Below are 22,831 nucleotides of genomic sequence, written 5' to 3' on the forward strand. Positions count from 1 at the left end.
ATAAGTTATACTTTAGATGAAGTAATTAGTTTAGCTATTAATATATGTAGAATATTAATTATTGAAACAATGAATGAACAATAATGCTTCTTCCTAGACCTTTGAGTTTGTCTGAAACCAAAAAGTCTAACATGCATGTGAAATTAGGAAAGTCAGTACTCAGTCTAAATTAATGCTGTTGGCATAAAATAGAAGGTTTGTGTTTTTATTGTAGTCTTAGAATAAAATAAAATGTGTTACAGGGTAACAAGACACCTGGTTTAGGGACAAAGTTCTGTGGATGAGTACTTTCTCCCAATTCCAAAAAATCTAATGTATTTTACTTCCCATTTGTCTTAGTAAAAACATCATAATAGGGTATTAGTGGATTCAGGAATTTCAGATATTTCAGTTTTACAAGTTTAGTCCCTAATAACAGAATATCAAATAGCAACTTCTTATAGTAAGCCTAGTATAAAATGTCAGGAAATACAAGCAGTACTTATTAGCTGAGGTTGAAAAAAATACTTACAATACCCTTTGGGACAGTCACCAGGGGCCTCATGCACAGTGCGTAGAATACACACTAAAACATGGTGTATAAATAAAAGTCAAAATATGCGTCCAAACAAAAAAATTAAGATGCAGGAAACAGTGCGTAAGCCAGCTTCCACACACTTACACTACATAATTCCCGTCTGTGTGAAATGTAATGCTCGTGCACATGCCTGCCGCCCCTCCCAGACTCCTCGCAGAATAACGTCTCTTTGAATATGCAAATCAATGTAAATATTCCCAGTTCAGCGTTCTGTGAAAAAACAATGGCAAAAGCACTGGGGAAAAAAGAAGAATATCAGCTAATGCCAAGTGGAGGCAAGGAAAATGTACTATTTGTTGGTTTAAGCAGCTGTATAAACAACAAACGGAAGCTGATCGAAAGTTCAAGTTTCTGAAAGTCGCACAGTGCCCAAAATAAAAAAGAAGTTGTCAGATATCAAAGTCGCCGTGGAAAGATGAGTTGTAGCCCACCGTCTGACTGTCACATGGAAGCTTATTAGGGTACAGAGAAAAGAAAAAAAATAGTGACATAGTGGAGGAAAAAAAAGCTTTGAAATGTCAACTTTATTCTCGAAATTTCCACTTTGATCACATAACTTATTTTGTCATTAAAGTTGAATGTCATAAAATTAATTTTAAAATCTTTTAAGTGAATAGCTCCTCAAATCCTAAAATAACTAAGGTAGCACATTAAATGCTTCATATTCTCTGTGTTCCATGTGCTCCATGTGTGTGAATCACTACTTGCTTCTTAAATTGGCTATCTCTTATGCCAACAGGACACAGAATACATTACATTCATGATATTACAACTCTCTAAACAATTTAAATAAAAAGATGTAGTATACTTGATATCATTTTCATGATGAAATGAATTAAATCATGTATTAAACATGAGGCTACAATGGTAGCAACAAGCTTGCACCCCGTCCAGAGATTGTTCCTGCCTCCTGCAAAATGCTTGATGTGCCATGCGCGACCCTCCATGAAATAATTTATTGCAGCTGTACTGTCTCTTTCAAATGTACCATTTCATGTCCATCCTTTTCTTTTTTCAAGTAACCAATTGCCACACAATCACCTTTTTAATAAATGTCAAGCAGTCTGTAAGCTTAGAATGTAGATTCTTCAAAACTTTTAAGGAACATTGAAATATATTCATAGTACATGTTTAATTATTACATCCGTCTATCCATCCAGGGTTATGCCAGTCCCAGAAAGCATACAGCGTAAGGCAGGAACAATCTCTGAATGGGGTGCCAGTTCATTGCTACCGCTGCCCACCGTGTCCACACGTTTAATAACAGTATACATTGTTTAAATGAAGTTAAAAGTGTATCTTTATAATGTAATATATATACTGTACTGCATTGCATCTGCAAAAAATGATATCAAGAGCTCCAAGAAGATGACACCTGGAAATCTAAATCGACAGAAGAAAGTCGTCATCATCTGTAAATACACGCTCTCTTCTATTAAATAGAATTGAATTCCTTTATTGTTTTATTTTGCAATAAGATTCAATATACAGATCCTCCATAAACGTATTTTCCTATAATATGGTAAAACAACAACAAAAACAATAATAATAAAACAATAAAAAAAAATATACACTATGAAAGCATGTGTCTCAGATTGTGCAATATTACAACTGTAATGCAAGTTTACAGTGAGGTAATTGTACTTATAATTACAATCAGTTCTACTGGGAGCAATTGATGGACTGATTGAGTGCATTTATATCTCTTATGATGAAACTGTTTCTGAACTGCGAGGTTCGTGCAGGTAGAAGTTCAAATAGACTGTGCATGGCTGAGGCAGCGTGTGGTAGAAGCTATACCCTCAGAATTCTGTCCACTCTTGACACAACATGCCGTAAAGATTTCTGATCAGCTGCTGTAGAACTGTGATTCCACACTCAGATGCATTGGGTTAAAATACTTAGTGGTGCACTAAGAGTAACAATACTAAAGCAGCTGTAGTATTTGGAATAGTTAGGCCATTCTGTGCACCATTATATGGTAACAGGTTGATTAGAATCAGATGCCTTAAACTAAAAAATGATATGCAGAGTGACAATAAACACTCTCAGACATCATGAAGGTTTGGGGCAGCCACCCATATGTTATGTCCTGGCAGCAAATTGTTGAAAAAGTACAAAAGATATATTTCTAGATCAGAGTCCACGACTGAACTGAACTACTGCCTTAAGATGTCAGCTTTAAAGCCAAGTGGAAGATGTGATGTCATCAGGACTGGAACCAGAAGTGATGTTATCTGCAGCACTAGAACCGGAAGTGACATCATCGGCAGCACTGGAACCAGGTAGGATTTCCCGGGAAGGGTCTGTAAGAGATTGAGAGAGACAATCAGTGCTCTTCGCTGCCCCCTGGTTAGGCATGGAATTAAAACTATTCAGGCTCTTCAGTTGTCTCCAATTTGCAGTGTCATCCCACATTAGGGATGTGAATCTAAAAAATAAAGGGAAGCCATCCAGGATCAGTAGCACTGCTTTGACGCTGGGTGCCGCCAGTTTGCAAAAATAAGCTGAAAACTTGTGTACGCTATGGTTTGAATTATAATTTTCTTTGGTTATTTTATTTGATTCTCCATGTCACAAAAAGCCACACTCCTATTTTTCACAACACTTTCTTAATAAAGCACAACACTCAGTTTTGTTTTTTTTTTGTTCAGTTAAAATCCATATAATTCAATATGCACATTTTACTGCCATCTTTTGCAATATCGCTAGCATGACAGTACTATTTATCTTATGACTGGAGATTTCATACTTTATTGGGTCCTGATAAAAAAAGTTTTATGAGACCTTCCAATAAATATACTGATGGAAGATTTACAATACATTTTTGAGAAGAAATTTAATGTAATTTGAATAAAATAAAAATGTAAAATATAAGTGATTTCTTTAATTTCCTTAGTACTGCATCAAATTGCATACTGTACAATTTTTTCCAAAGTACATTGCTTTATTATTTTTATTTATTTATTTTAACATTTAATTGAATTTATTAAAATCACATAACATTCCATACAAGCAAGTGAAGTTTTACAAAACTAGGTTTGAAACAAATCAACCTCCACCCCTAAGAAAGAGAGATAGGCCAACAGAATAAAACGTTAATAGAAAATAAAATAAATAAATAGAATAAAAACAGTGAAGAGAATCTGCTTCCTCAATTTAATTGCTTATTCTAAAATGTTATTGATTAGATGCTGCCAGGTTTTTAAGAAGTCCTGTACAAATCCTCTAAGTCACAATTTATTTTTTTCCAATTTCAGATAGTATATAACATCAGTTATCCACTGACTTAAAAGAGGTGAATTAGAATTCTTCCAGTTGAGCAAGATAAAGTTTTTTTTCCTTCTCCACTTTAAGCCCACCTAGAAGTACAACAAACACAGCAATATATTTTCCGGAATAGAAGTAGGTGGGCGGTGAGGAAAATTGGGCAGGTTTTATTTAATAAAATTTTTAATTTGGAGGTAGTGAAAGAAATGCGTTGCTGGAAAGTTAAATTTGGAGTGTAACTTTTCTTAGGATGCAAAGATGATGTCAATGTACAGATCTCTAAATGATTTAGTCCCCAACATTTTCCAGACATTAAAAACTATGTATGTTTGAGAGGGTGTAAAAAGGGGATTCCCGTGCAGAGGTGCCACAGATAAAAGCTTCTCTATCTTGAAGTACTTCCTAAATTGGTTCCATATTCTGAATGAATGAAGCTCAATTGGGTTGTTAGTATATTGGTGATAACTTCTACCAATTGGGGTACAAAGCAAAGAATATAAAGAAGTGCTGCAGGATTTTATTTCTATTGCGGACCAAGCCTATGTATGTTGATTTATTTCTGTCAATGTCCAGGGGCCTCATGTATAATGCTGTGCATAGAATTCACACTATAACATGGCGTAAGCGCAAAAGAGGGAATGTGCGTACGCACAGAAAAATCCAGATGCATAAATCTGTGCGTACGCAAACTTCCACATTCTTCCGCTACATAAATCCTGGTCAGCGTGAAAAGTAACGCAAGTTTATACTCTTGCTATCCCACCCCAACTCCTCCCAGAATTATACCTCTTTGAATATGCAAAATCAATATAAATAGCCCTTAAGCTCAGCCTTCTGTGAAAAGACAATGGGAAAAGCATGGGGGAAAATATAAGAATTTCAGCTAATAACAAGTGGAGGCAAGGAAAAACATACTATTTGTTTAAACAGTGATATAAATCAACAAAAGGAAGGTGATCTAGTGACAGTGTGTCGGAGACACTCGAAAGCTCAAGTTCACAAAGTCGCACAGTGCCCGAAATAAAAAAAAAGTTGTCAGATATCAAAGTCACTGTGAAAAGATGAGTCATAGCCCAAAGTCTGAGTGTCATATGAAAGCTTCTTAGGGTACAGACAAAAAAAAAATAGGCACACAGTGGGGAAAAAAGCACGAAATGCCAACTTTAATCTCGTAGTTTATTTTGTCATTAAAGTAGAACATCATAAACTTTATCTTAAAATCAGTAAATCCACTAGTTTCTCAAATCCCATCGTAACTAAAGTAGCACGTTAAATGCTTTGTTTTGTATTTGATCTTCTATGTGCTCTATGTGTGTGAATCACTACATGCTTCCGGGCTTTCTCTTCCTCCGGCAGGACATAGAATCCAGTACATTCGTGATATTACAGCTCTCTGGATAATTAGAATACTGAGATGTATACGTGATATCATTTTCATGATGATAGGAGTTAAATCATTTTATTAAACATGGGAACACGTGGCACAGTGATTGTTCATGTCTCACACAAGATGCTTGCTGTGCCATGCGCGACCTTCGATGAAATACTTTATTGTAGCAGTACTGTCTCTTTCAAACGTACTAACCCCTTATTCCCGTCCTTACTTTTCTTTCTCCAAATACCGAATCGCCACACAATCAGCTCTGTAATAGACGTTAAGCCATCTGTAAGCTTATCACGCCAATTCTTCAAAACTTTTAAGGAACATTGAAATATCTTCGTAGTACATGATTAATTATTCTATCTATCTATCCTTCCAATGTCATGCCAGCACAAGCAAGAATAAAGCGGGAGGCAGGAACAATCCGTGAATGGAGCGCAAGCTCCTAGCCAGCGCTGCACCGTGTCCGGGCATGTTTAATTATTAACAATATAGATTATTTAAATGAAGTTTTATCTGTATAATATAATAAAAACATTTTGCTGCTTTTCATCTTAAAATGATATTGTAATCATATTTAAATACATGCTTTATAAAATGGCTTTGGTTGTGCAATATTATAACTGTATCGCAAGTTTACAGTGAGGTAACTGTACTTATAAGTACAAAGCTTTCTACAAGGAGCACTTGATGGACTGATTGAGTGTGTTCAGAGTTCTTGGGATGAAACTGTTTCTGAAATGCGAGGTCCGTACAGGAAAGGCTTTTAAACGTTTTCCGTGTGAGAGCGGTTCAATAGACAGCATGGATGAGGCAGCGTGTTCTTGATGCTGTATACCGATAACTTTCTTCCTCAGCTTCTATAGATCTTTGATTCCCCACTCCGATATAGTGATATAAATACTCAGAGTGGTGCAGTGAGAGTAATATGGAAAAAGATGATCCACTGTGGCAACCGCTAATGAGAGCAACTGAAAGAAGAAGAAGAAAAAGGTGTAGTGAGAGTAACAATGCTAAAGCAGCTATTGTATTTAGAATAGTTTGGCCATTCCATGGACCATTATATTGTTACTGGTTAATTACAATCGGATGCATTAAATTAATAAACAATATGCTGTTAATTTCAGTGTACAGTATATATAAAGCCGCGTCAGGGATGTGGATCTGAAAAAGAAAGGGTAACCAAACAGGAACAGTAGCACTGCTTTGACGTTGGGTGCCGCCAGTCTGCAAAACCGAGCGGAGAACTTGCGTACACCAGGGTATGAGGTACTGCGGAAATGTGCTTGGCTTTACGCCAAGTTTAGGTTTTATACATTGCGATTTCAGCAAGGAAACATTCATACGCAACATTTTTGTGCGTACACACCATTTATACATGAGCCCCCAGGATTTTATAGCTTGTATATTTGCTGCCCAGTAATAAAATTGAAAGTTAGGTAAAGCCATGCCACCTTCTGGTTTTTGTAAGGTCACCCTTTGGATACGTGGATGTTTTGAATTATGATTGAATCTAACGTCTTAAAAAATGATTTTTTGATGTATATTGGAATGTCTTTAAAATAGCAAAAGTAGCTTAGGAAGGATATTCATCTTGAAATTGTTAATTCTTTCAGCTAAAGTGAAATGGAGTTTAGACCATCTATGTAAGTCTTGCTTAATTTTTTCCATACGGACAGCAAAACTTTGTCCATAAAGTGCTTTATGTTTACTTGTGATGTTTACCCTTAGATATTTAAACTGATCTGCAATGATAAAAGGTAAGGTGTCCAATCTAATATTGTGTGCTTGAGAGTTCACTGAAAAGAGCACACTTTTATTCAAATTAATTCTGAGCCCTGAAATTTTTAAATTCTGTTAGTGCTGTTAGTACTGCAGGCACAGTAGATCTGATATATATATATATATATATATACTGTAGTTATCGTGGTATTTCCCACAACTTGCCCTTTTACCTGTTTCCTCAAGGGTAAGTGTTCTCGTCAAGTTCGTTATCGGGTTGGTCTACTGTTGCACCTTAAGATAAACACACACACACACACACACACACACACACACACACATAGATAAACACACACACAGACCCTAACCACAACAGTGCCCCATGAATGACACATACACGCTGATTAACCCTTAGCACTTTAAACCACACAAGTGCTATAGGTATAACAGCCTGTCGTTCAGCACTTCAAGAGACTTATTTTCGGCACGAACAACAATACAATGTTTTAGTGATATCTCAGGCCTAAATATTACTTTTGGTCTACAAGAATAAATTTAAACATACAAAGACTCAGCACTCTTGACTATAGGCCATTCATCAGCCAAGAATACCTACTTCTGTTCCTTCTGTTGAGTAGCGCTCTCACTCTCAGCCTTATAAACCTCACAGTACAGAAATAATGGCAGAAATCCGGCTGTCACCAGGTGCTCAAAGAAATCTAACTTATTACTTCAATCACTCTAGACATTAAGACAAAGCATTGAAAGTTAAAAGCAGCATGGTATTTATTACAAGAATAATAATAATACCACAAGAACAAAGAATACTAGAAAATAGGTACTGATAGGAAAGTCTGAATATATATAGTCTTTAGAAAAAGCTTACGAAAAAGTTACAGATGACAAGGATGAATGTCCCAGGGAGGCATTTGATTTAGCAATCGGTGTTCATGATGCCTTTCTGACGACCAGGGCCGTCTTTGTCCGTTCCTCTTCTTCTCTTCTTCTCCCTTTGCTTCTCTCTACCTTACTTTTCAAACCAAGGCATACTTATTATGAAATGTCATGCCTTGGTTTCACAACATATGCACCTGATTGGCTGGCTGTCAAAATGATTGATGAATTAATTCACTGTCCGTTTTCCCTCACAACAAAACCTTTGATGTACTCTGAGGTATCAGTAGTTCTTCCTGTCCCAGGCTGTAAACCAAACTGTTGTTCAAGATGTCCATCCACAAAGTAATCAGTAGCCTGAGGTATCAGCTCAGCATTCTTTCCCAGGCTGTAAACCAAATTAGCACTAAGCTATGAACAAAAAGTAAGGTGTAAGGGAAGAAAACCTGCTTTAATTTGTTTTAGTTCATCTGTTGTCTTGTCTTGAACAAAATATAATGGAAACCAAAATGTACAGATTTTATAAACCATAACAATAGTACCATATCCTCTGCATATAGTGAAATTTTCTGTTCAAGTCCTTCTCTGATAATCTCTCATAAGCATTTCGACAGTGAACTGCCAGTGGCTCAATGGCAATTGCAAAAAGCAGTGGTGACAAGGGGCATCCTTGTCTGGTACCACGTTCTAGTTTAAATTACTAGGAATTAATGTTGTTAATACAAATTGAAGCTTCTGGATTGGTATGCAGTAGTTTCATCAATGCACAAATTTTCGGACCAATCTCAAATTTCTCCAATGTAGTGAAAAGGTAGTTCCATTCAACCATGTCAAATGCTCTTTCTGCATCCAATGATAATAATATCTCTGGGGTGTTAAACCTTGTTTGTGAAAATATTACATTAAACAGGAGTCGAGGATTGGAATCTAAGTGTCTACCTTTAATAAATCCAGTTTGGTCTTGTGATATTACTGAAGGAAGCACTTTCTCAATCATTCTAGCTAGGACTTTGGAGATTATCTTTTTCAGAAGTGAGACTGGACTGTATGATGCACACTGTATTAAGTCCTTAGTTTTCTTAGGCAAGAGGGTAATTAATGCTTGGCAAAAAGTTTGGGGTAGAATTTTATTGTCTCTAGCTTCTGTAAATGTTGCTAATAAGAGGGGAGCTAACTTTATTGTATGAGGAAGTCGGGAGTGTCATTGAAGTACTTAAGAGTTGTACAGGATATGTACAAGGGAAGTGTGACAGTGGTGAGGTCTGCGGTATGAGCGACGGATGCATTTAACATGAAGGTGGGATTACATTAGGGATCAGCTTTGGGCCCTTTCTTATTTACAATGGAGATGAACAGGTTGACAGATGAGATTAGGCAGGAGTGGCCATGGACTATGATGTTTTCTGATGACACTGTGATTTGTAGTGATAGCAGGGAGCAGGTTGAGGAGACCCTGGAGAGGTGGAGATATGCTGTAGAGAGGAGAGGAATAAAGGTCAGTAGGAACAAGACAAAATACATGTAATTGAGAGGGAGGTCAGTAGAATGGTGAGGATGCAGGAAGTAGAGTTGGCGAAGGTGGATGAGTTTAAATACTTGGGGTCAACAGTACAGAGTAATGGGGATTGTGGAAGAAAGGTGAAAAAAGAGTGCAGGCAGGGTGGAATGAGTGAAGAAGAGTGTCAGGAGTAATTTGTGACAGTGAAAGTATAGGTCTACAGGACGGTAGTGAGACCAGCGATGTTATATGGGTTGGAGACGGTGGTACCGACCAAAAAGCATGAGACATAGCTGGAGGTAGCAGAGTTAAAGATGCTAAGATTTGCCCTGGTGTGACAAGGATGGATAGGAATAGAAATAAGTATATTAGAGGGTCAGCACAATTTGGACGGTTGGGAGACAAAGTCAGAGAGGCAAGATTGCGTTGGTTTGGACATGTGCAGAGGATAGATGCTGGGTGTATTGGGAGAAGGATGCTAAGGATAGAGCTGCCAGGGAAGAGGAAAAGAAGAAGACCTAAGCAAAGGTTTATGGATGTGGTGAGAGAGGACATGCAGGTGATGGGTGTAACAGAACAAGATGCATAGGACAGAAAGATATGGAAGAAGATGATCTGCTGTAGCAACCCCTAGCGGGAGCAGCCAAAAGAGGAAGAAGAAGAGGGGAGCTAACTTAGTTGAGAATTTTTTTATAAATTTCGGCAGGGTAGTCATCAGGGCCAGCTGCTTTCCCACTCTGAAGTGAGTTTATAGCATCTAGTAATTCTGGTAGTGCCAGAGGTTATCCAATTCCTCAGCGCTGAGAGTATCTAGTTGTGGTATCTGTAATGCATCCAAAAATGCATTAGATTGTGTCTTGTGTTCTTTAATCTGAGTAGAATATAAGGATTTATAGTAGTCTCTAAATGTGTGCATTATACTTTTATGGTCAATGATTTTGTCTCCATTTGTGCTGGCGATTACTGGGACTGCATTGCGACCTTCTTGCTTGTGGATTTGTTAAGCTAAGATCTTATTAGCTTTCTGCGTTCATAGCAATGATGTCTTGATTTAAAAATGTTGTCGAGAGGTTGAGCTCTGAATGCAGAGCCTGTCTTTTCCTATGAAGTGTCTCATTTGGACACCTGGCATGTTCTTGATCTATTCTGGTATTTTCACTGATTAGCTCTGATACCTTCTTAGTTTCCAATTTATTTTTGTGGGAAAGATATGAAATAATCAGTCCACCTACTAAAGCCTTCAGAGTTTCCAGCGGTATTCCTGCAGAGGTCTCTGAGGCTGTATTTGTCCCTAAAAAAATCGATTCGTTTGGATACAAATTCTGTACAGTTCAAGTCTGCTAGTAAAAGTGGGTTTAGATGTGGAGCATAATGATTTAAGTTCCATGATCAAAGGGGCGTGGTCGGAGATAACAATAGCGTAGTACTTACAAGATTTATCATGAGCAGAAAATTGTTTTCTATAAAGAAATAATCAATTCTTGAGTAGCAGTGATGCACTGGTGAGCAGAAGGAATATGCTCTTGAGTTTGGGTTTGGAAATCTCCAGAGTTCTGATAAGTTACGAACTGTGTAATTGTTTTTGCAATGCTAGATTGCATCACCCCTGTGGCAGGAGACCTACCTAGATCTGGATTTAAAATACAATTAAAGTCCTCGGCCATTATAATTTTATGAGTGTTCACATTGGGAATAGATGTAAATATGTTTTGGATGAAGTTCCTATCATCCACATTGGGCACGTAGATATTTATCAAAATCGCTTTACGGTTAAAAAATTGCCCATGACGATCACATTTCTTCCTTCAGGATCAGATACTACATCTGATACTACAAATGAAATTGTTCCATGTATAAGGATTCCCAGACCTCTATTTTTCTTTGTAAAACTGGAGTGGAATATTTGGCCAGTCAAGTCTCTATGTAGCCAAAACTGATCCTTGCTTAATAAGTGGGTGTCCTGTAAAAATAATATTTTAGCATTAAGACCTGTTAGATAAGAGAATATTTTCTTTCTCTTTAATTCGTGATTTAGACCTTTAACATTCCAGCTCACAATGTTAACTGTTTGGTCATAGATTCATTGCTTCTGAACTTTTGTTGTCATCTTGTATTCTTATAATCTATACTAATAAAAGGCAAAGCCCTCACTGACTGACTGACTCATCATTAATTCTCCAACTTCCCGTGTAGGTAGAAGGCTGAAATTTGGCAGGCTCGTTCCTTACAGCTTACTTACAAAAGTTAGGCAGGTGTCATTTCGAAATTCTACACGTAACAGTCATAACAGGAACCTACTTACGTACATATATATGGCCATAGCCTGCAGCTCGGTTGCCGTGTGAGGCGGAGTTGTGTCCTCCATCAGCACGCCTCCTACGTAATTGACTGCCTGCCCATATAAGGCCATCCATCAGCGCAATCCAATAGACACGCTGCCGCTAAATATTCGGGGGTGAAGGACTGTGCTTATGCAAACAAAGATGAGATGGTCAGGGATAGACTAGTGTTTGGCACAATCTCAGCGAAAGTGCGAGAGAAACTTTTAAGTGCCGGGTACTTAGCTAACATTAAATAAAGCCGTGGATATCACAAGATCGCACAAGATAGCACAAGCACAACTGAAAACCTTCAATGCATGTACTCTGAGCGGCTCACATGAACTGACTGTGAACGCAGTACGTAGAGAACAAGCGAGAGCTCCAAAGAGCATTGAACAAAAAATGCATTACACAATTGAGAAGGCAGCAATAGAATATGAAGCGACTGACACATACACACATATTCATAAGTTCACCTACTGCGGAAACAAAACACACGGTGGAAAAAGTCAATGTTCCGCAAAAGGAAGAGTGTAAAAAATGTGGTAAATTGAAGCACTTCGCTAAAGTTTGCAGGACTGGCAAAGGTAAACCCGTGCATGCAGTGTGTGATGTCTCAGATAAAGAGGAAGACGAGCTGTTTATTAATGCAGTAGTACAGGAACAACCTCTGATGCTGAACAAGCCTTTGTAGACATATCAATAGGAAAGCAAGGTGTAAAGCTTAAGTTTAAATTACGTTCATAGACACGCTGCCGCTAAATATTCGCAGGCAAATCCTCAACTTAATACCGGGAATGCCTGTTAAACATCTTAGATTCACGAGTATCGATTTCGGTGGTGATCACTTCGATGAATGAAACCTGTTATCTTTACAATGGTTGACAACAAAGGTGAGATGGTCAGGGATAGACTAGACAAACACGGAATGTAACCTGAACACAACTCATCCTCCAAATACGAACCTGATTGAAAGAAATAATGATAATCAAATCCTTGATGACAACAACACTCATAACACAAAACAATTACATTGACAATCATGTTACGTTATTTTTAAAATGTTTCCTTTTCTTTTTCATAACTTCCTTAACACATTACTTCTCCACTGCGAAGCGCGGGTATTTTGCTAGTCTGTATATATAAAAGGCAAAGCCCTCACTGACTCATCACTAATTCTCCCACTTTCCATATAGGTGGCAAGCTGAAATTTCACGTGTTCATTCCTTGCAGTGTACTTACAAAAGTTAGGTATGTTTCTTGTCCTATTGCAACAGCTAAGGGGGGAAATGGGTGTAACCCTTAAACTGTATACTGTATATAGATAGGAGAACCCCTTACTATTTCTGCTACTTCCAATATACGTAGGAAGCTCAAGTTTCCCATGCTCATCCTTTACACTGTACTTACAAACGTTAAGTATGTTTCATTTCGTGCCGTGCCCTGTAAAGAAGTCTTGAAAATAACATCTTTTTGGCAGTTCTCACCATTATGCTGTAAGGAACTTTTGGAACTGACCTCTATTTTTGGCAGTTTCATTCCTTATTTCCATTAACAGACAATTTATTTCACAGCAGAGATGCACAAGGGCCGCCCCAGTCCCCTTTCCTTTTTCCGTACGGCCGCTGTATGCGCACCTACTATGTGGTTGGCTCCCTGCCTATGTAAATGAACGACATGCCACGCTCATGTGCCTCCTCACTTGGTTACTTACTTTCCTCAGCTATTCGTCGTGCTCACTGCTCCCTTCTTCTTTACTCCACCGCTAGAAGCTTGTTATTGTTGGCCTTGCTTCATGTCTTCCTGCTGGAGACTCCTGCCTTTTCATTTACTCCACTGCTTCAAGGCTGACATTGTTGGGTTTCCTTACTTCCTCACGCACATCTTCCTGGTGCTGACCTCTGCTTTTCATTTCCTGCTCCACCGTTCTTCGCCTTCTTTCATACTTTCTCAATGGGTGCAAGTTTAGCCCGAATAACATGTCTATTCTGGTGATCACTGTCAATCATAATTTCACTGACCTGTACCCACTGGTTTCCATGTCCCGAGATTGTGCCTACCTCTTCCATTCTCTCTGTTAGTTATTGCATAGCCATATCAGTCTCAGCCTTTATATCCGCAGAGCCATTGTGTCTTATGTATTGAATGACTGGGACAGGTTCAAGGTGTGGACTGATGATGGTACAGGAGACTATTATACTACACAGGACCACTACAGCAGTAAAATGCTTAAACTCTCAACCTATGGTTCTGCATGTAAACTGATTGCTGCCACGGAATTCTTGTTGTTTTCATGTGTATAGAAATGGGGAAATATTTTACACCTTTGGACAACCGGGAATGACTGTTCGATGTATATGAAAGTTTCAATGTGGACACAATGTTATCAATGAAACCTGTTGTATCTTTACAACAGTTGACAAACGCGGAAAGTAACTTTAACACAACACGTACTCCAAATATGAACCTGATTGAAAGAAATAATGATAATCAAATCCTTGATGACAGCAACACTCATAATAGTGATAAAACAATTACATTGATAATTATGTTATGTTATTTTTAAAATGTTTCCTTTTCTTCTTCATAACTTCTTTAACACACTACTTCTCCGCTGCGAAGCGAGAGGAATTTTGCTAGTTTAAGATAAGACAGCTTTGACCTTAAATTCCAATTTTCCCAAGAATTATTACCATGAAGCCTATTGTTTCATTGGCATAAGGATTAAAGGGATAGATTAGGAATAGCTTGCTCTCTTTCTCTCCCCCACTAGTCCCCCTGCCCCCCCATTTTACCTCCCTACGTGAGGCTAGACTGCACTTCACAAAGTCCCAGTCAGAGACAGAGCACGTCCAAAACAAAACAAGCCCCCCAGCAGTGGCGTGTAAGGATTAAAATAGAGATATCTATTGACAATACAGTCCAAATGCTGCAAGCATAAAATATAATCTTAAACAGTCTTGAGAGAGTAAACCCAGGGGATGATGTTGAACAGTAGCCCTGGATAAGCATAGTAAGCCCTAATACAATAAACCAAAGGTATGATGTTAAACAGTCCCCTAAAAACAACTTTTTACACATACAGCATGTTTAGCAGCTGTTGAGGGTGAGAAATCAGGGAAAATAAGAATGTGGTTATTTTCAAATATATATTCAATTTAAATTGTAATTTATCAAAAGTAAAGTCCTAGGTTTTGAGGTATTTTATCCATGTATGCTGTAAGCTGTGTCTGATTTGAAGTCTCCGATTATTTTAGAGAACAGTTCAGCTACGAATTTCAATGGGTTTGGACTTTCAAAATTCTCATGGAGACCTTTAATTCTAATATTATTCCTTCTGCATCCATCTTCCAGTGCTGCTAGTCTGTCTCCTAGTACTTTACATTCAGAATTTGCTTTTCTGTCAGTGGTAGATTCCAGTTGTTCAGCTATTTCAATGCGAGTCGTGAACGTTTGCCTAACATCTTCCAAGTGCTCTAAGTTTATTCTCAAACTTAGACGCATTTTCCTGTATTTTGTTTCAGTTTTTTCTAGCATACCTCAAAGGTTGCCTCAAAGCGATTACATAAACATTTTTCCTGGTCTTTAATATCCTGAAACAACTTCTCGTTTGTCTTGTGTATATCCTTTATTTTTTTCCTTATATCATTTCTTTCTTTATATCTTTCTTTATATCATTATTGAGTTCCTTTATGTCTTGATCGATGGCTATTGTAGCAATCATTACCTTCAATTCAGACAGATCGTTTTGTTCTTCTCCATGCTCCGCGGGTAAAGTGGCAGGTCCAGTTGGAATCGATGTTACAAACTTGCAGGGAGTAGTTGACAACGCAGATGGTAAGGCCATTTTCAGTTTCAAAGAATCTTCTGGAATCAACGAGATCTCTTGGACCAACTCGATTGCACATTTGCTGCCACTTTTGCTCTTGGCTGGAGAGGATGCAGCAGCGTCAGGTCCCAGGAAATCTGTGCTTTTGCCTATCTGTTCCAGGTCTGTCTCTGGCAGGCCATACCTTGACCTTGAACTTGATGCCTGTTTAGGTTTGGATGAGGCTTTAGCTGTCTTTTCCGTTTCTTTCTGAGCTCTTTTTCTGCAACTCATGTTTATATATGCTTGCATATACTGTAATTCAACCTCCTGGGGTTGAGTAAATACAGGATACCTCGGGATGTTAAAAAATAGAGAAAAAATAACACCGCCGCTAACAGAGTTCCGCTTCAGACGTCCATCTCCCATAATGGACGAGACCAACATTCAAAAAGCAAAGTGCATTGCTTTTACACAAGACAACAGTTCACTGGCTCAACATATATAAACTCTGGTCTTTTTTTCTAGATGTTTATTCATGTAAGGAAAATCTAATTTAACAGGAACAAAGAGTATTATGCTAAAAGGAAGAATCCTGGACGTGCTTCGTAATCAATGGGGAATTGTAATGATTGTTTGGATGAAAAAAAGCATGTCCAAAGGATCTTGAAATGATATTACAACAACACAGAAATTAACTGGATTAAAATTATGCCCAAAAAATAGTCAGCTAGCAAGCAAGGGCTGATCCAAGCAGAGGAGAGTAAGAACAGGCTCTATGTCATCTTCTGAATGTGGACATCTATTTTACTCTTGGCTTCTTTATGTCCTTTTAATATTTATCAAATTTATTAAGACAATAGTTTAATAGGAAAATGTAACCTCTATCTATCATTACAATGTCTTGAGTACTATGAGAGGTGCGGGCATAATAAATATACAGTCAGATCTGAGATTGTGCATGAGCTTACAGATTAAAAGAGAAATCACCTTGGTTTCTGGAGGAGGGACTTTTAAGTAAGATGCTGTCCTTAGTAAGTAGGCCATCAGCTCCCAGGGGAGACAGATATAGATTAAACAAACCACTGATGTAACTCATCAACAGCACAATATTTAAGGGAACAAATTTCAAAACACTATATACCCGTAAAGCAGTTCATGTGTGAAAAAAAGAGAAAAGGAAAGCTAAAGAGTATGATTGAGAACAGAACTTGAAGATGAAGCTCAAAGGCAGGCTTATGCTAATATACCAAATGTATGTTTTCTGTGAGTAATAACTTTTTTGCATTATGTTTAATTTTCAGTTTAATTTTATTAATTTTTTAACTTACTTTTAATTATTGCAATTTTAGGTAATTCTTCAGCTTCACCAAAAATAACAAAGTCCTCCTCCAGATGTTCTACTCTTGTATGTACCATGATGATTTTTTTATTACTTTTAGTTATCATCCTGATCATAATAGGTAAGATTTATTTTTGATTTACATACAACATATTAACATAAAACATAACTCAAACACCCCTGTTATGAAATGTTTAAAATGATCTTTTTCTGTTCTCTAAATATATCACCGATTATTACAGTACTTGAAGCATGTCTTGTTTCCCATAATTTGGGAAAAGTCACTACACCTCTAAATAGTAATATGTTTTAATTTTGTTTAGCAACAAATGGCATTACATAACTAATATTAAATCTTACTTACAACTTAGATGCTTAAACTGCTGTTGGAGATTACATTACATATTTGATCTGTAAGTCATTTTGAATGAAATTGAAAAGTTGAGAAATGTAAAGGTATATCATAGTATAGAAATTAAAGGAGAACGGTCACATTTTTACTATCTTATAATAGCAAAAAGTACTGTTTCATGTAGGAGCTTTGTAAAAAATCACAGCATGAAACAACGCAGCTGTTTTTGCATAAATCACCGGACAAGAGCAGATGGGGGATATCATTGGCAGTGTTCTCCCCAGACATTTTTTCAAGCCGGGTGGCAAGAAAAAGTAGCCGGTTGGGAAGGGACAGGGAAATTTGGTGGTGGGGAAAATAAAATGTGCACAATTTTTATCAGTTAATTATTATTAATTATTTTCCAAAGCTCAATATGACTTCCTTTTTTAAGGTTTGACTCTTGTGGCAGAATATTTTAATTAAATTTAAGAAGTATCTAATTCAGGATACTGCAACCCTAAGAAATATTCTTAAATAATAATTGTTATGACATAAACCAAGAGTCACAAGAATATTTTGAATTTCTGTTAAACCAGGCATCCTAATTGAAGAATTTTGGAAGAAATAGATCATCTGCCTTAAGATGTTCAGTTTTGTTAAATAAGGTACAGCAGCTGCTGCTTAGGCACTTGCAAGGGCCAATCGGTGATTTACACAGTGACAGCTGACCAAGAGTCCAGATGTTTTATCTCTAAGCAGTTTTGCCACACCTTTCTGTTTCCCAATCATAACAACTGCTTCATCTGACCCTAGTCCAACCAGATTAGCAGTTTTCAAGCCTAGTCTCACTCAGTGTGTTGGTTATAGTCTCTGCTTAGCCATCAATCATATTGCGGAAACTAATTCTGACCTCTTTAGTGACCTGGCAAACATTTAATGTAAATAATTAATTGTTTTACATTTGAGATGTCTGTGGTTTCATCACACAAAATACTGAAAAAATGTTTCTGTGTATATATTTTTCAGTATGTTAGATTTTATTTCTGATGCTAAGACATCCAGCAGCTCTTGCATTATTGTTTCAGAGGTGTAATGTGCATTTTTACCAATACTGAGATGTTGTAAAAAGGAACAACCTATTTATTTACAGTGTTCCAACAGCTTTTCAAACAACATTGTATGTGGCAACTCATTTTTTGCCAAACAATGCATGGATCTTAAAACTCCCACAAAGGCATCTCTCTGTAAGTTATTTAACACAGATACAAATCTTTCAATTTGATCGATTCCAGTTTGCTCTAGTACACGCTTTCCTAAAAGGTCTGCAGAAGACTCAATGTGCTTTTTACTTTTTTCATAGTACAGCAAGCTTTCTTTTCGAATTCTTGTGCATAGCACATTTACCCAAAGTAACCCCTTCTTGGGGGGTGTTTGTTTGAATATTTCATGCACAATGAGCACCACATAACGTTTTCTTTGACCATTAGCCAATCAAAATCTTTAAACCATTGTTTGTTTATGCTGGATAAGCGGTATTTAGATTTATCAATTGGCAGAGTGTGTGTGGAAGAGACTTCTCCTGATGGACCAGCCCCTGCAATGTCTTTGTCTGAAATTGCCACATGAGGAGTTGACGCCGCACCTTCATTAGTTTGTGACGTCTCTTTTCTGAAATAACTGAGCAGTTGTTTTCTGAACACTTCTTTTGCTCATGTTGGTAACACGTTTGAAAAAAATTTAAAGTACCTATGAATAAAACTTGAGTGGGAAAGGGAGAGCCTGTTGGATATTCAATTCACACTTGCACTACGGCAGGTACGCATTCTCGACATTTCTACTTTATTCTCGCTGTATATCTCGAGATTAAATTCGACATGTTGACTTTATTCTCGTAGTTTGTCATTAAAGTAGAACATCGTAAACTAAACTAAACTTCATCTTAAAATGAATGTTTAAATTCTCAAACCCTGTCATAAGTTATGTAGCAACATGTTGACTTTATTCTCGTCATAAGCGTCAAGATTAAAGTGGAAATGTCGAGAATAAAGTCAACATCTCCACTTTATTCTCGACATATAGTTTTTTATCTTCACTTTGTCCGTATTTTTTTTCTTCAACGTGTCCCTAATACGCTTTCGTACAAAACCCTCAGCAATTCAGTGGCAAAACTTTTGCTCAGGACACAGTGTGTGCTGCAAGGGTTTCTGCACACTTTTTGCAATATGGACGCAGGTCCAAATATCAGCAAATATAAGAACGGCATATGGGGTCACTTTAACAGGAATCACAGTGAGTGCTACAAGGATTTTTGCACACAGAACACATCTAATGCTTAAACAACTGTATATATATATATATATCCAGGGTGTGCCATTTATATGGATACACCTTAATAAAATGGGAGTATGGAGAGGTGGGCGGGCGAGAGGGGGATGTACATGCTAATAGCGGGAGCGGAGCAGCAGTTCACAAGCAAAGAGGATGTGGAGGTTGGCGGGCAAGAGGAGGGCTGATAAAATAAAAAAAAGTCTAGTTGAACCAGCCTGTCAGATATCAGAAAAAAGGCGTCAGGAAGTGATATCTCTGTTCTCATTGTCAGCACAGTCTGTATAGTGCGGCTGAGTATACAGCACCTTTCTTGTTGTACAGTACATAGCAAACCAATATATATATATAGGGTGGGCCATTTATATGGATACACCTTAATAAAATGGGAATGGTTGGTGATATTAACTTCCTGTTTGTGGCACATTAGTATATGTGAGGGGGAAAACTTTTCAAGATGGGTGGTGACCATGGTGGCCATTTGAAGTCGGCCATTTTGGATCCAACTTTTTTTTTCAATAGGAAGAGGGTCATGTGACACATCAAACTTATTGGGAATTTCACAAGAAAAACAATGGTGTGCTTGGTTTTAACGTAACTTTATTCTTTCATGAGTTATTTACAAGTTTCTGACCACTTTTAAAATGTGTTCAATGTGCTACCCATTGTGTTGGATTGTCAATGCAACCCTCTTCTCCCACTCTTCACACACTGATAGCAACACCGCAGGAGAAATGCTAGCACAGGCTTCCAGTATCCGTAGTTTCAGGTGCTGCACATCTCGTATCTTCACAGCATAGACAATCGCCTTCAGATGACCCCAAAGATAAAAGTCTAAGGGGTCAGATCGGAGACCTTGGGGCCATTCAACTGGCCCACGACCAATCCACTTTCCAAGAAACTGTTCATCTAGGAATGCTCGGACCTGACACCCATAATGTGGTGGTGCACCATCTTGCTGGAAAAACTCAGGGAACGTGCCAGCTTCAGTGCATAAAGAGGGAAACACATCATCATGTAGCAATTTCGCATATCCAGTGGCCTTGAGGTTTCCATTGATGAAGAATGGCCCCACTATCTTTGTACCCCATATACCACACCATACCATCAATTTTTTGTTCCAACAGTCTTGGAGGGATCTATCCAATGTGGGTTAGGGTCAGACCAATAGCGGTGGTTTTGTTTGTTAACTTCACCATTCACATAAAAGTTTGCCTCATCACTGAACAAAATCTTCTGCGTAAACTGAGGGTCCTGTTCCAATTTTGTTTTGCCCATTCTGCAAATTCAGTGCCCGATCTGGGTCATCCTCGTTGAGATGCTGCAGTAGCTGGAGTTTGTAAGGGTGCCATTTGTGAGTAGCTAATATCCGCCGAAGGGATGTTCGACTAATGCCACTCTCCAGTGACATGCGGCGAGTGCTACGCTGTGGGCTCTTGCTGAATGAAGCTAGGACAGCCACTGATGTTTCTTCATTAGTGACAGTTTTCATGCGTCCACATTTTGGCAAATCCAACACTGAACCAGTTTCACGAAACTTAGCAAGCAGTTTGCTAACTGTAGCATGGGAGATGGGTGGTCTCGTAGGGTGTCTTGCATTGAAATCTGCTGCAATGACCCAGTTACTGCGTTCACCAGACATCAACACAATTTCTATCCGCTCCTCACGTGTTAACCTCTGCGACATGTCAATGGCTGTAAACAAAGAGAAACTTGTAAAAATAACTCATGAAAGAATACAGTTACGTTAAAACCAAGCACACCATTGTTTTTCTTGTGAAATTCCCAATAAGTTTGATGTGTCACATGACCCTCTTCCTATTGAAAAAACATAAGTTGGATCCAAAATGGCCGACTTCAAATGGCCACCATGGTCACCACCCATCTAGAAAAGTTTTCCCCCTCACATATACTAATGTGCCACAAACAGGAAGTTAATATCACCAACCATTCCCATTTTATTAAGGTGTATCCATATAAATGGCCCACCCTATATATATATTGGTTTGCTATGTACTATACAACAAGAAAGGTGCTGTATGCTCAGCCGCACTATACAGACTGTGCTGACGATGAGAACAGAGATATCACTTCCTGACACCTTTTTTCTGATATCTGACAGGCTGGTTCAACTAGACTTTTTTTTATTTTATCAGCCCTCCTCTTGCCCGCCAACCTCCACATCCTTTGCTTGTGAACTGCTGCTCCGCTCCCGCTATTAGCATGTACAGCCCCCTCTCGCCCGCCCACCTCTCCATACTCCTTGCTGTTGTATTAAGCTGCTACACCCCCACTATTACCATGTACAGGCCGCTCTCAAAACCCCACCTCCCCATACTCTTTGCCTGTGAACTCTGCTCCGCCTCGTCCAAGCTATTAGCTTTAGCAATATGTGCCCACCCGCCCGCTCGTCCCTTGCCATCTCTGCAGATCATTAGATCTGCCTGTGCCTGTAGATCTGCGGCTGTCACCTCACAATGTCATGCGAGATGACAACCAGGCGCTCAACTAAATTAGCCGGGCGGAACGACCGGCTAAAAGACGCTAGGGAGAACACTGCATTGGTCTAGTATTGAGCTGTCCAAAGTATCCCAAGAATCAACATGGCAGGTGTAACAACTTTAGGGTAAACTGAAAATGTGATTGATGCAATTTATTTAGATAATTTGGGCATATTTGAATTAACCTCAGACCGTTCAGCCTATTTGCAAGAATGTTTCTTGTCAGTAAAATGTTGGCACTTTGATACAGTTAAAGGAAAATAGTCAGGATAAAGTACAAAAAATATTGCAAGGTAGGCTGCTTCAATTTGCTGTAATACAAAAAGCTTTAGAGAACATTCACCTTTCAGAAAGACAATGATCCCAAGTATGAGGGTAAAACAATATTAGATTGGCTAGAGAGTAATGAAAAGAATGCCCTTGAATAGTCCATTTTGATCCCCAAACAGTCCAACACACCCCTCACCCTTATATCAGGTTGTTAAACACACACTGTTTTCCCAGTATCTTTCTCTCTCCTTTCCTGTAACATTTGAATAGATCTATTTGTTCTTCATGCTTTATTTTCTTTGCAGGTTATTTTTGTATCAAAAGCAAACACGTAGAAAATATGATTTTAAAGAACAATTATTATCGATAGCATAACATTTAAAAACCTTTTACATCTCATTATTTTTCAGAATACAATTTTTTTGTTTACTATAACCATGAATAAATATAAAATGTACAATATTAAAAGCCTACTGTTTAAAGCTTTGACATTATAAATAAAGTGTCACTTTAATATGTAAATATATCCAGAGTCAAAGTCTATGAATCCTTGCCTATTATTAGTGAGTCACCAAAGTTAAACTTAAA

General features: G+C 38.0%; 1 protein-coding gene across 1 annotated transcript in view; it reads left to right on the forward strand.

Moving 5' to 3' along the window:
* Positions 1–22,831, forward strand: part of LOC120534903 (killer cell lectin-like receptor subfamily B member 1B allele B) — a 71,570-nt gene that overhangs the window by 22,376 nt on the left and 26,363 nt on the right. The window contains exon 2 of the mRNA XM_039762409.1: positions 16,824–16,934. Coding sequence (XP_039618343.1) covers positions 16,824–16,934 — 111 coding nt within the window. The remainder of the gene's footprint in view (positions 1–16,823; positions 16,935–22,831) is intronic.

Source organism: Polypterus senegalus, chromosome 9 (genome assembly GCF_016835505.1).
Source record: "Polypterus senegalus isolate Bchr_013 chromosome 9, ASM1683550v1, whole genome shotgun sequence".
In the NCBI taxonomy this organism is placed as follows: Eukaryota; Metazoa; Chordata; class Cladistia; order Polypteriformes; family Polypteridae; genus Polypterus; species Polypterus senegalus.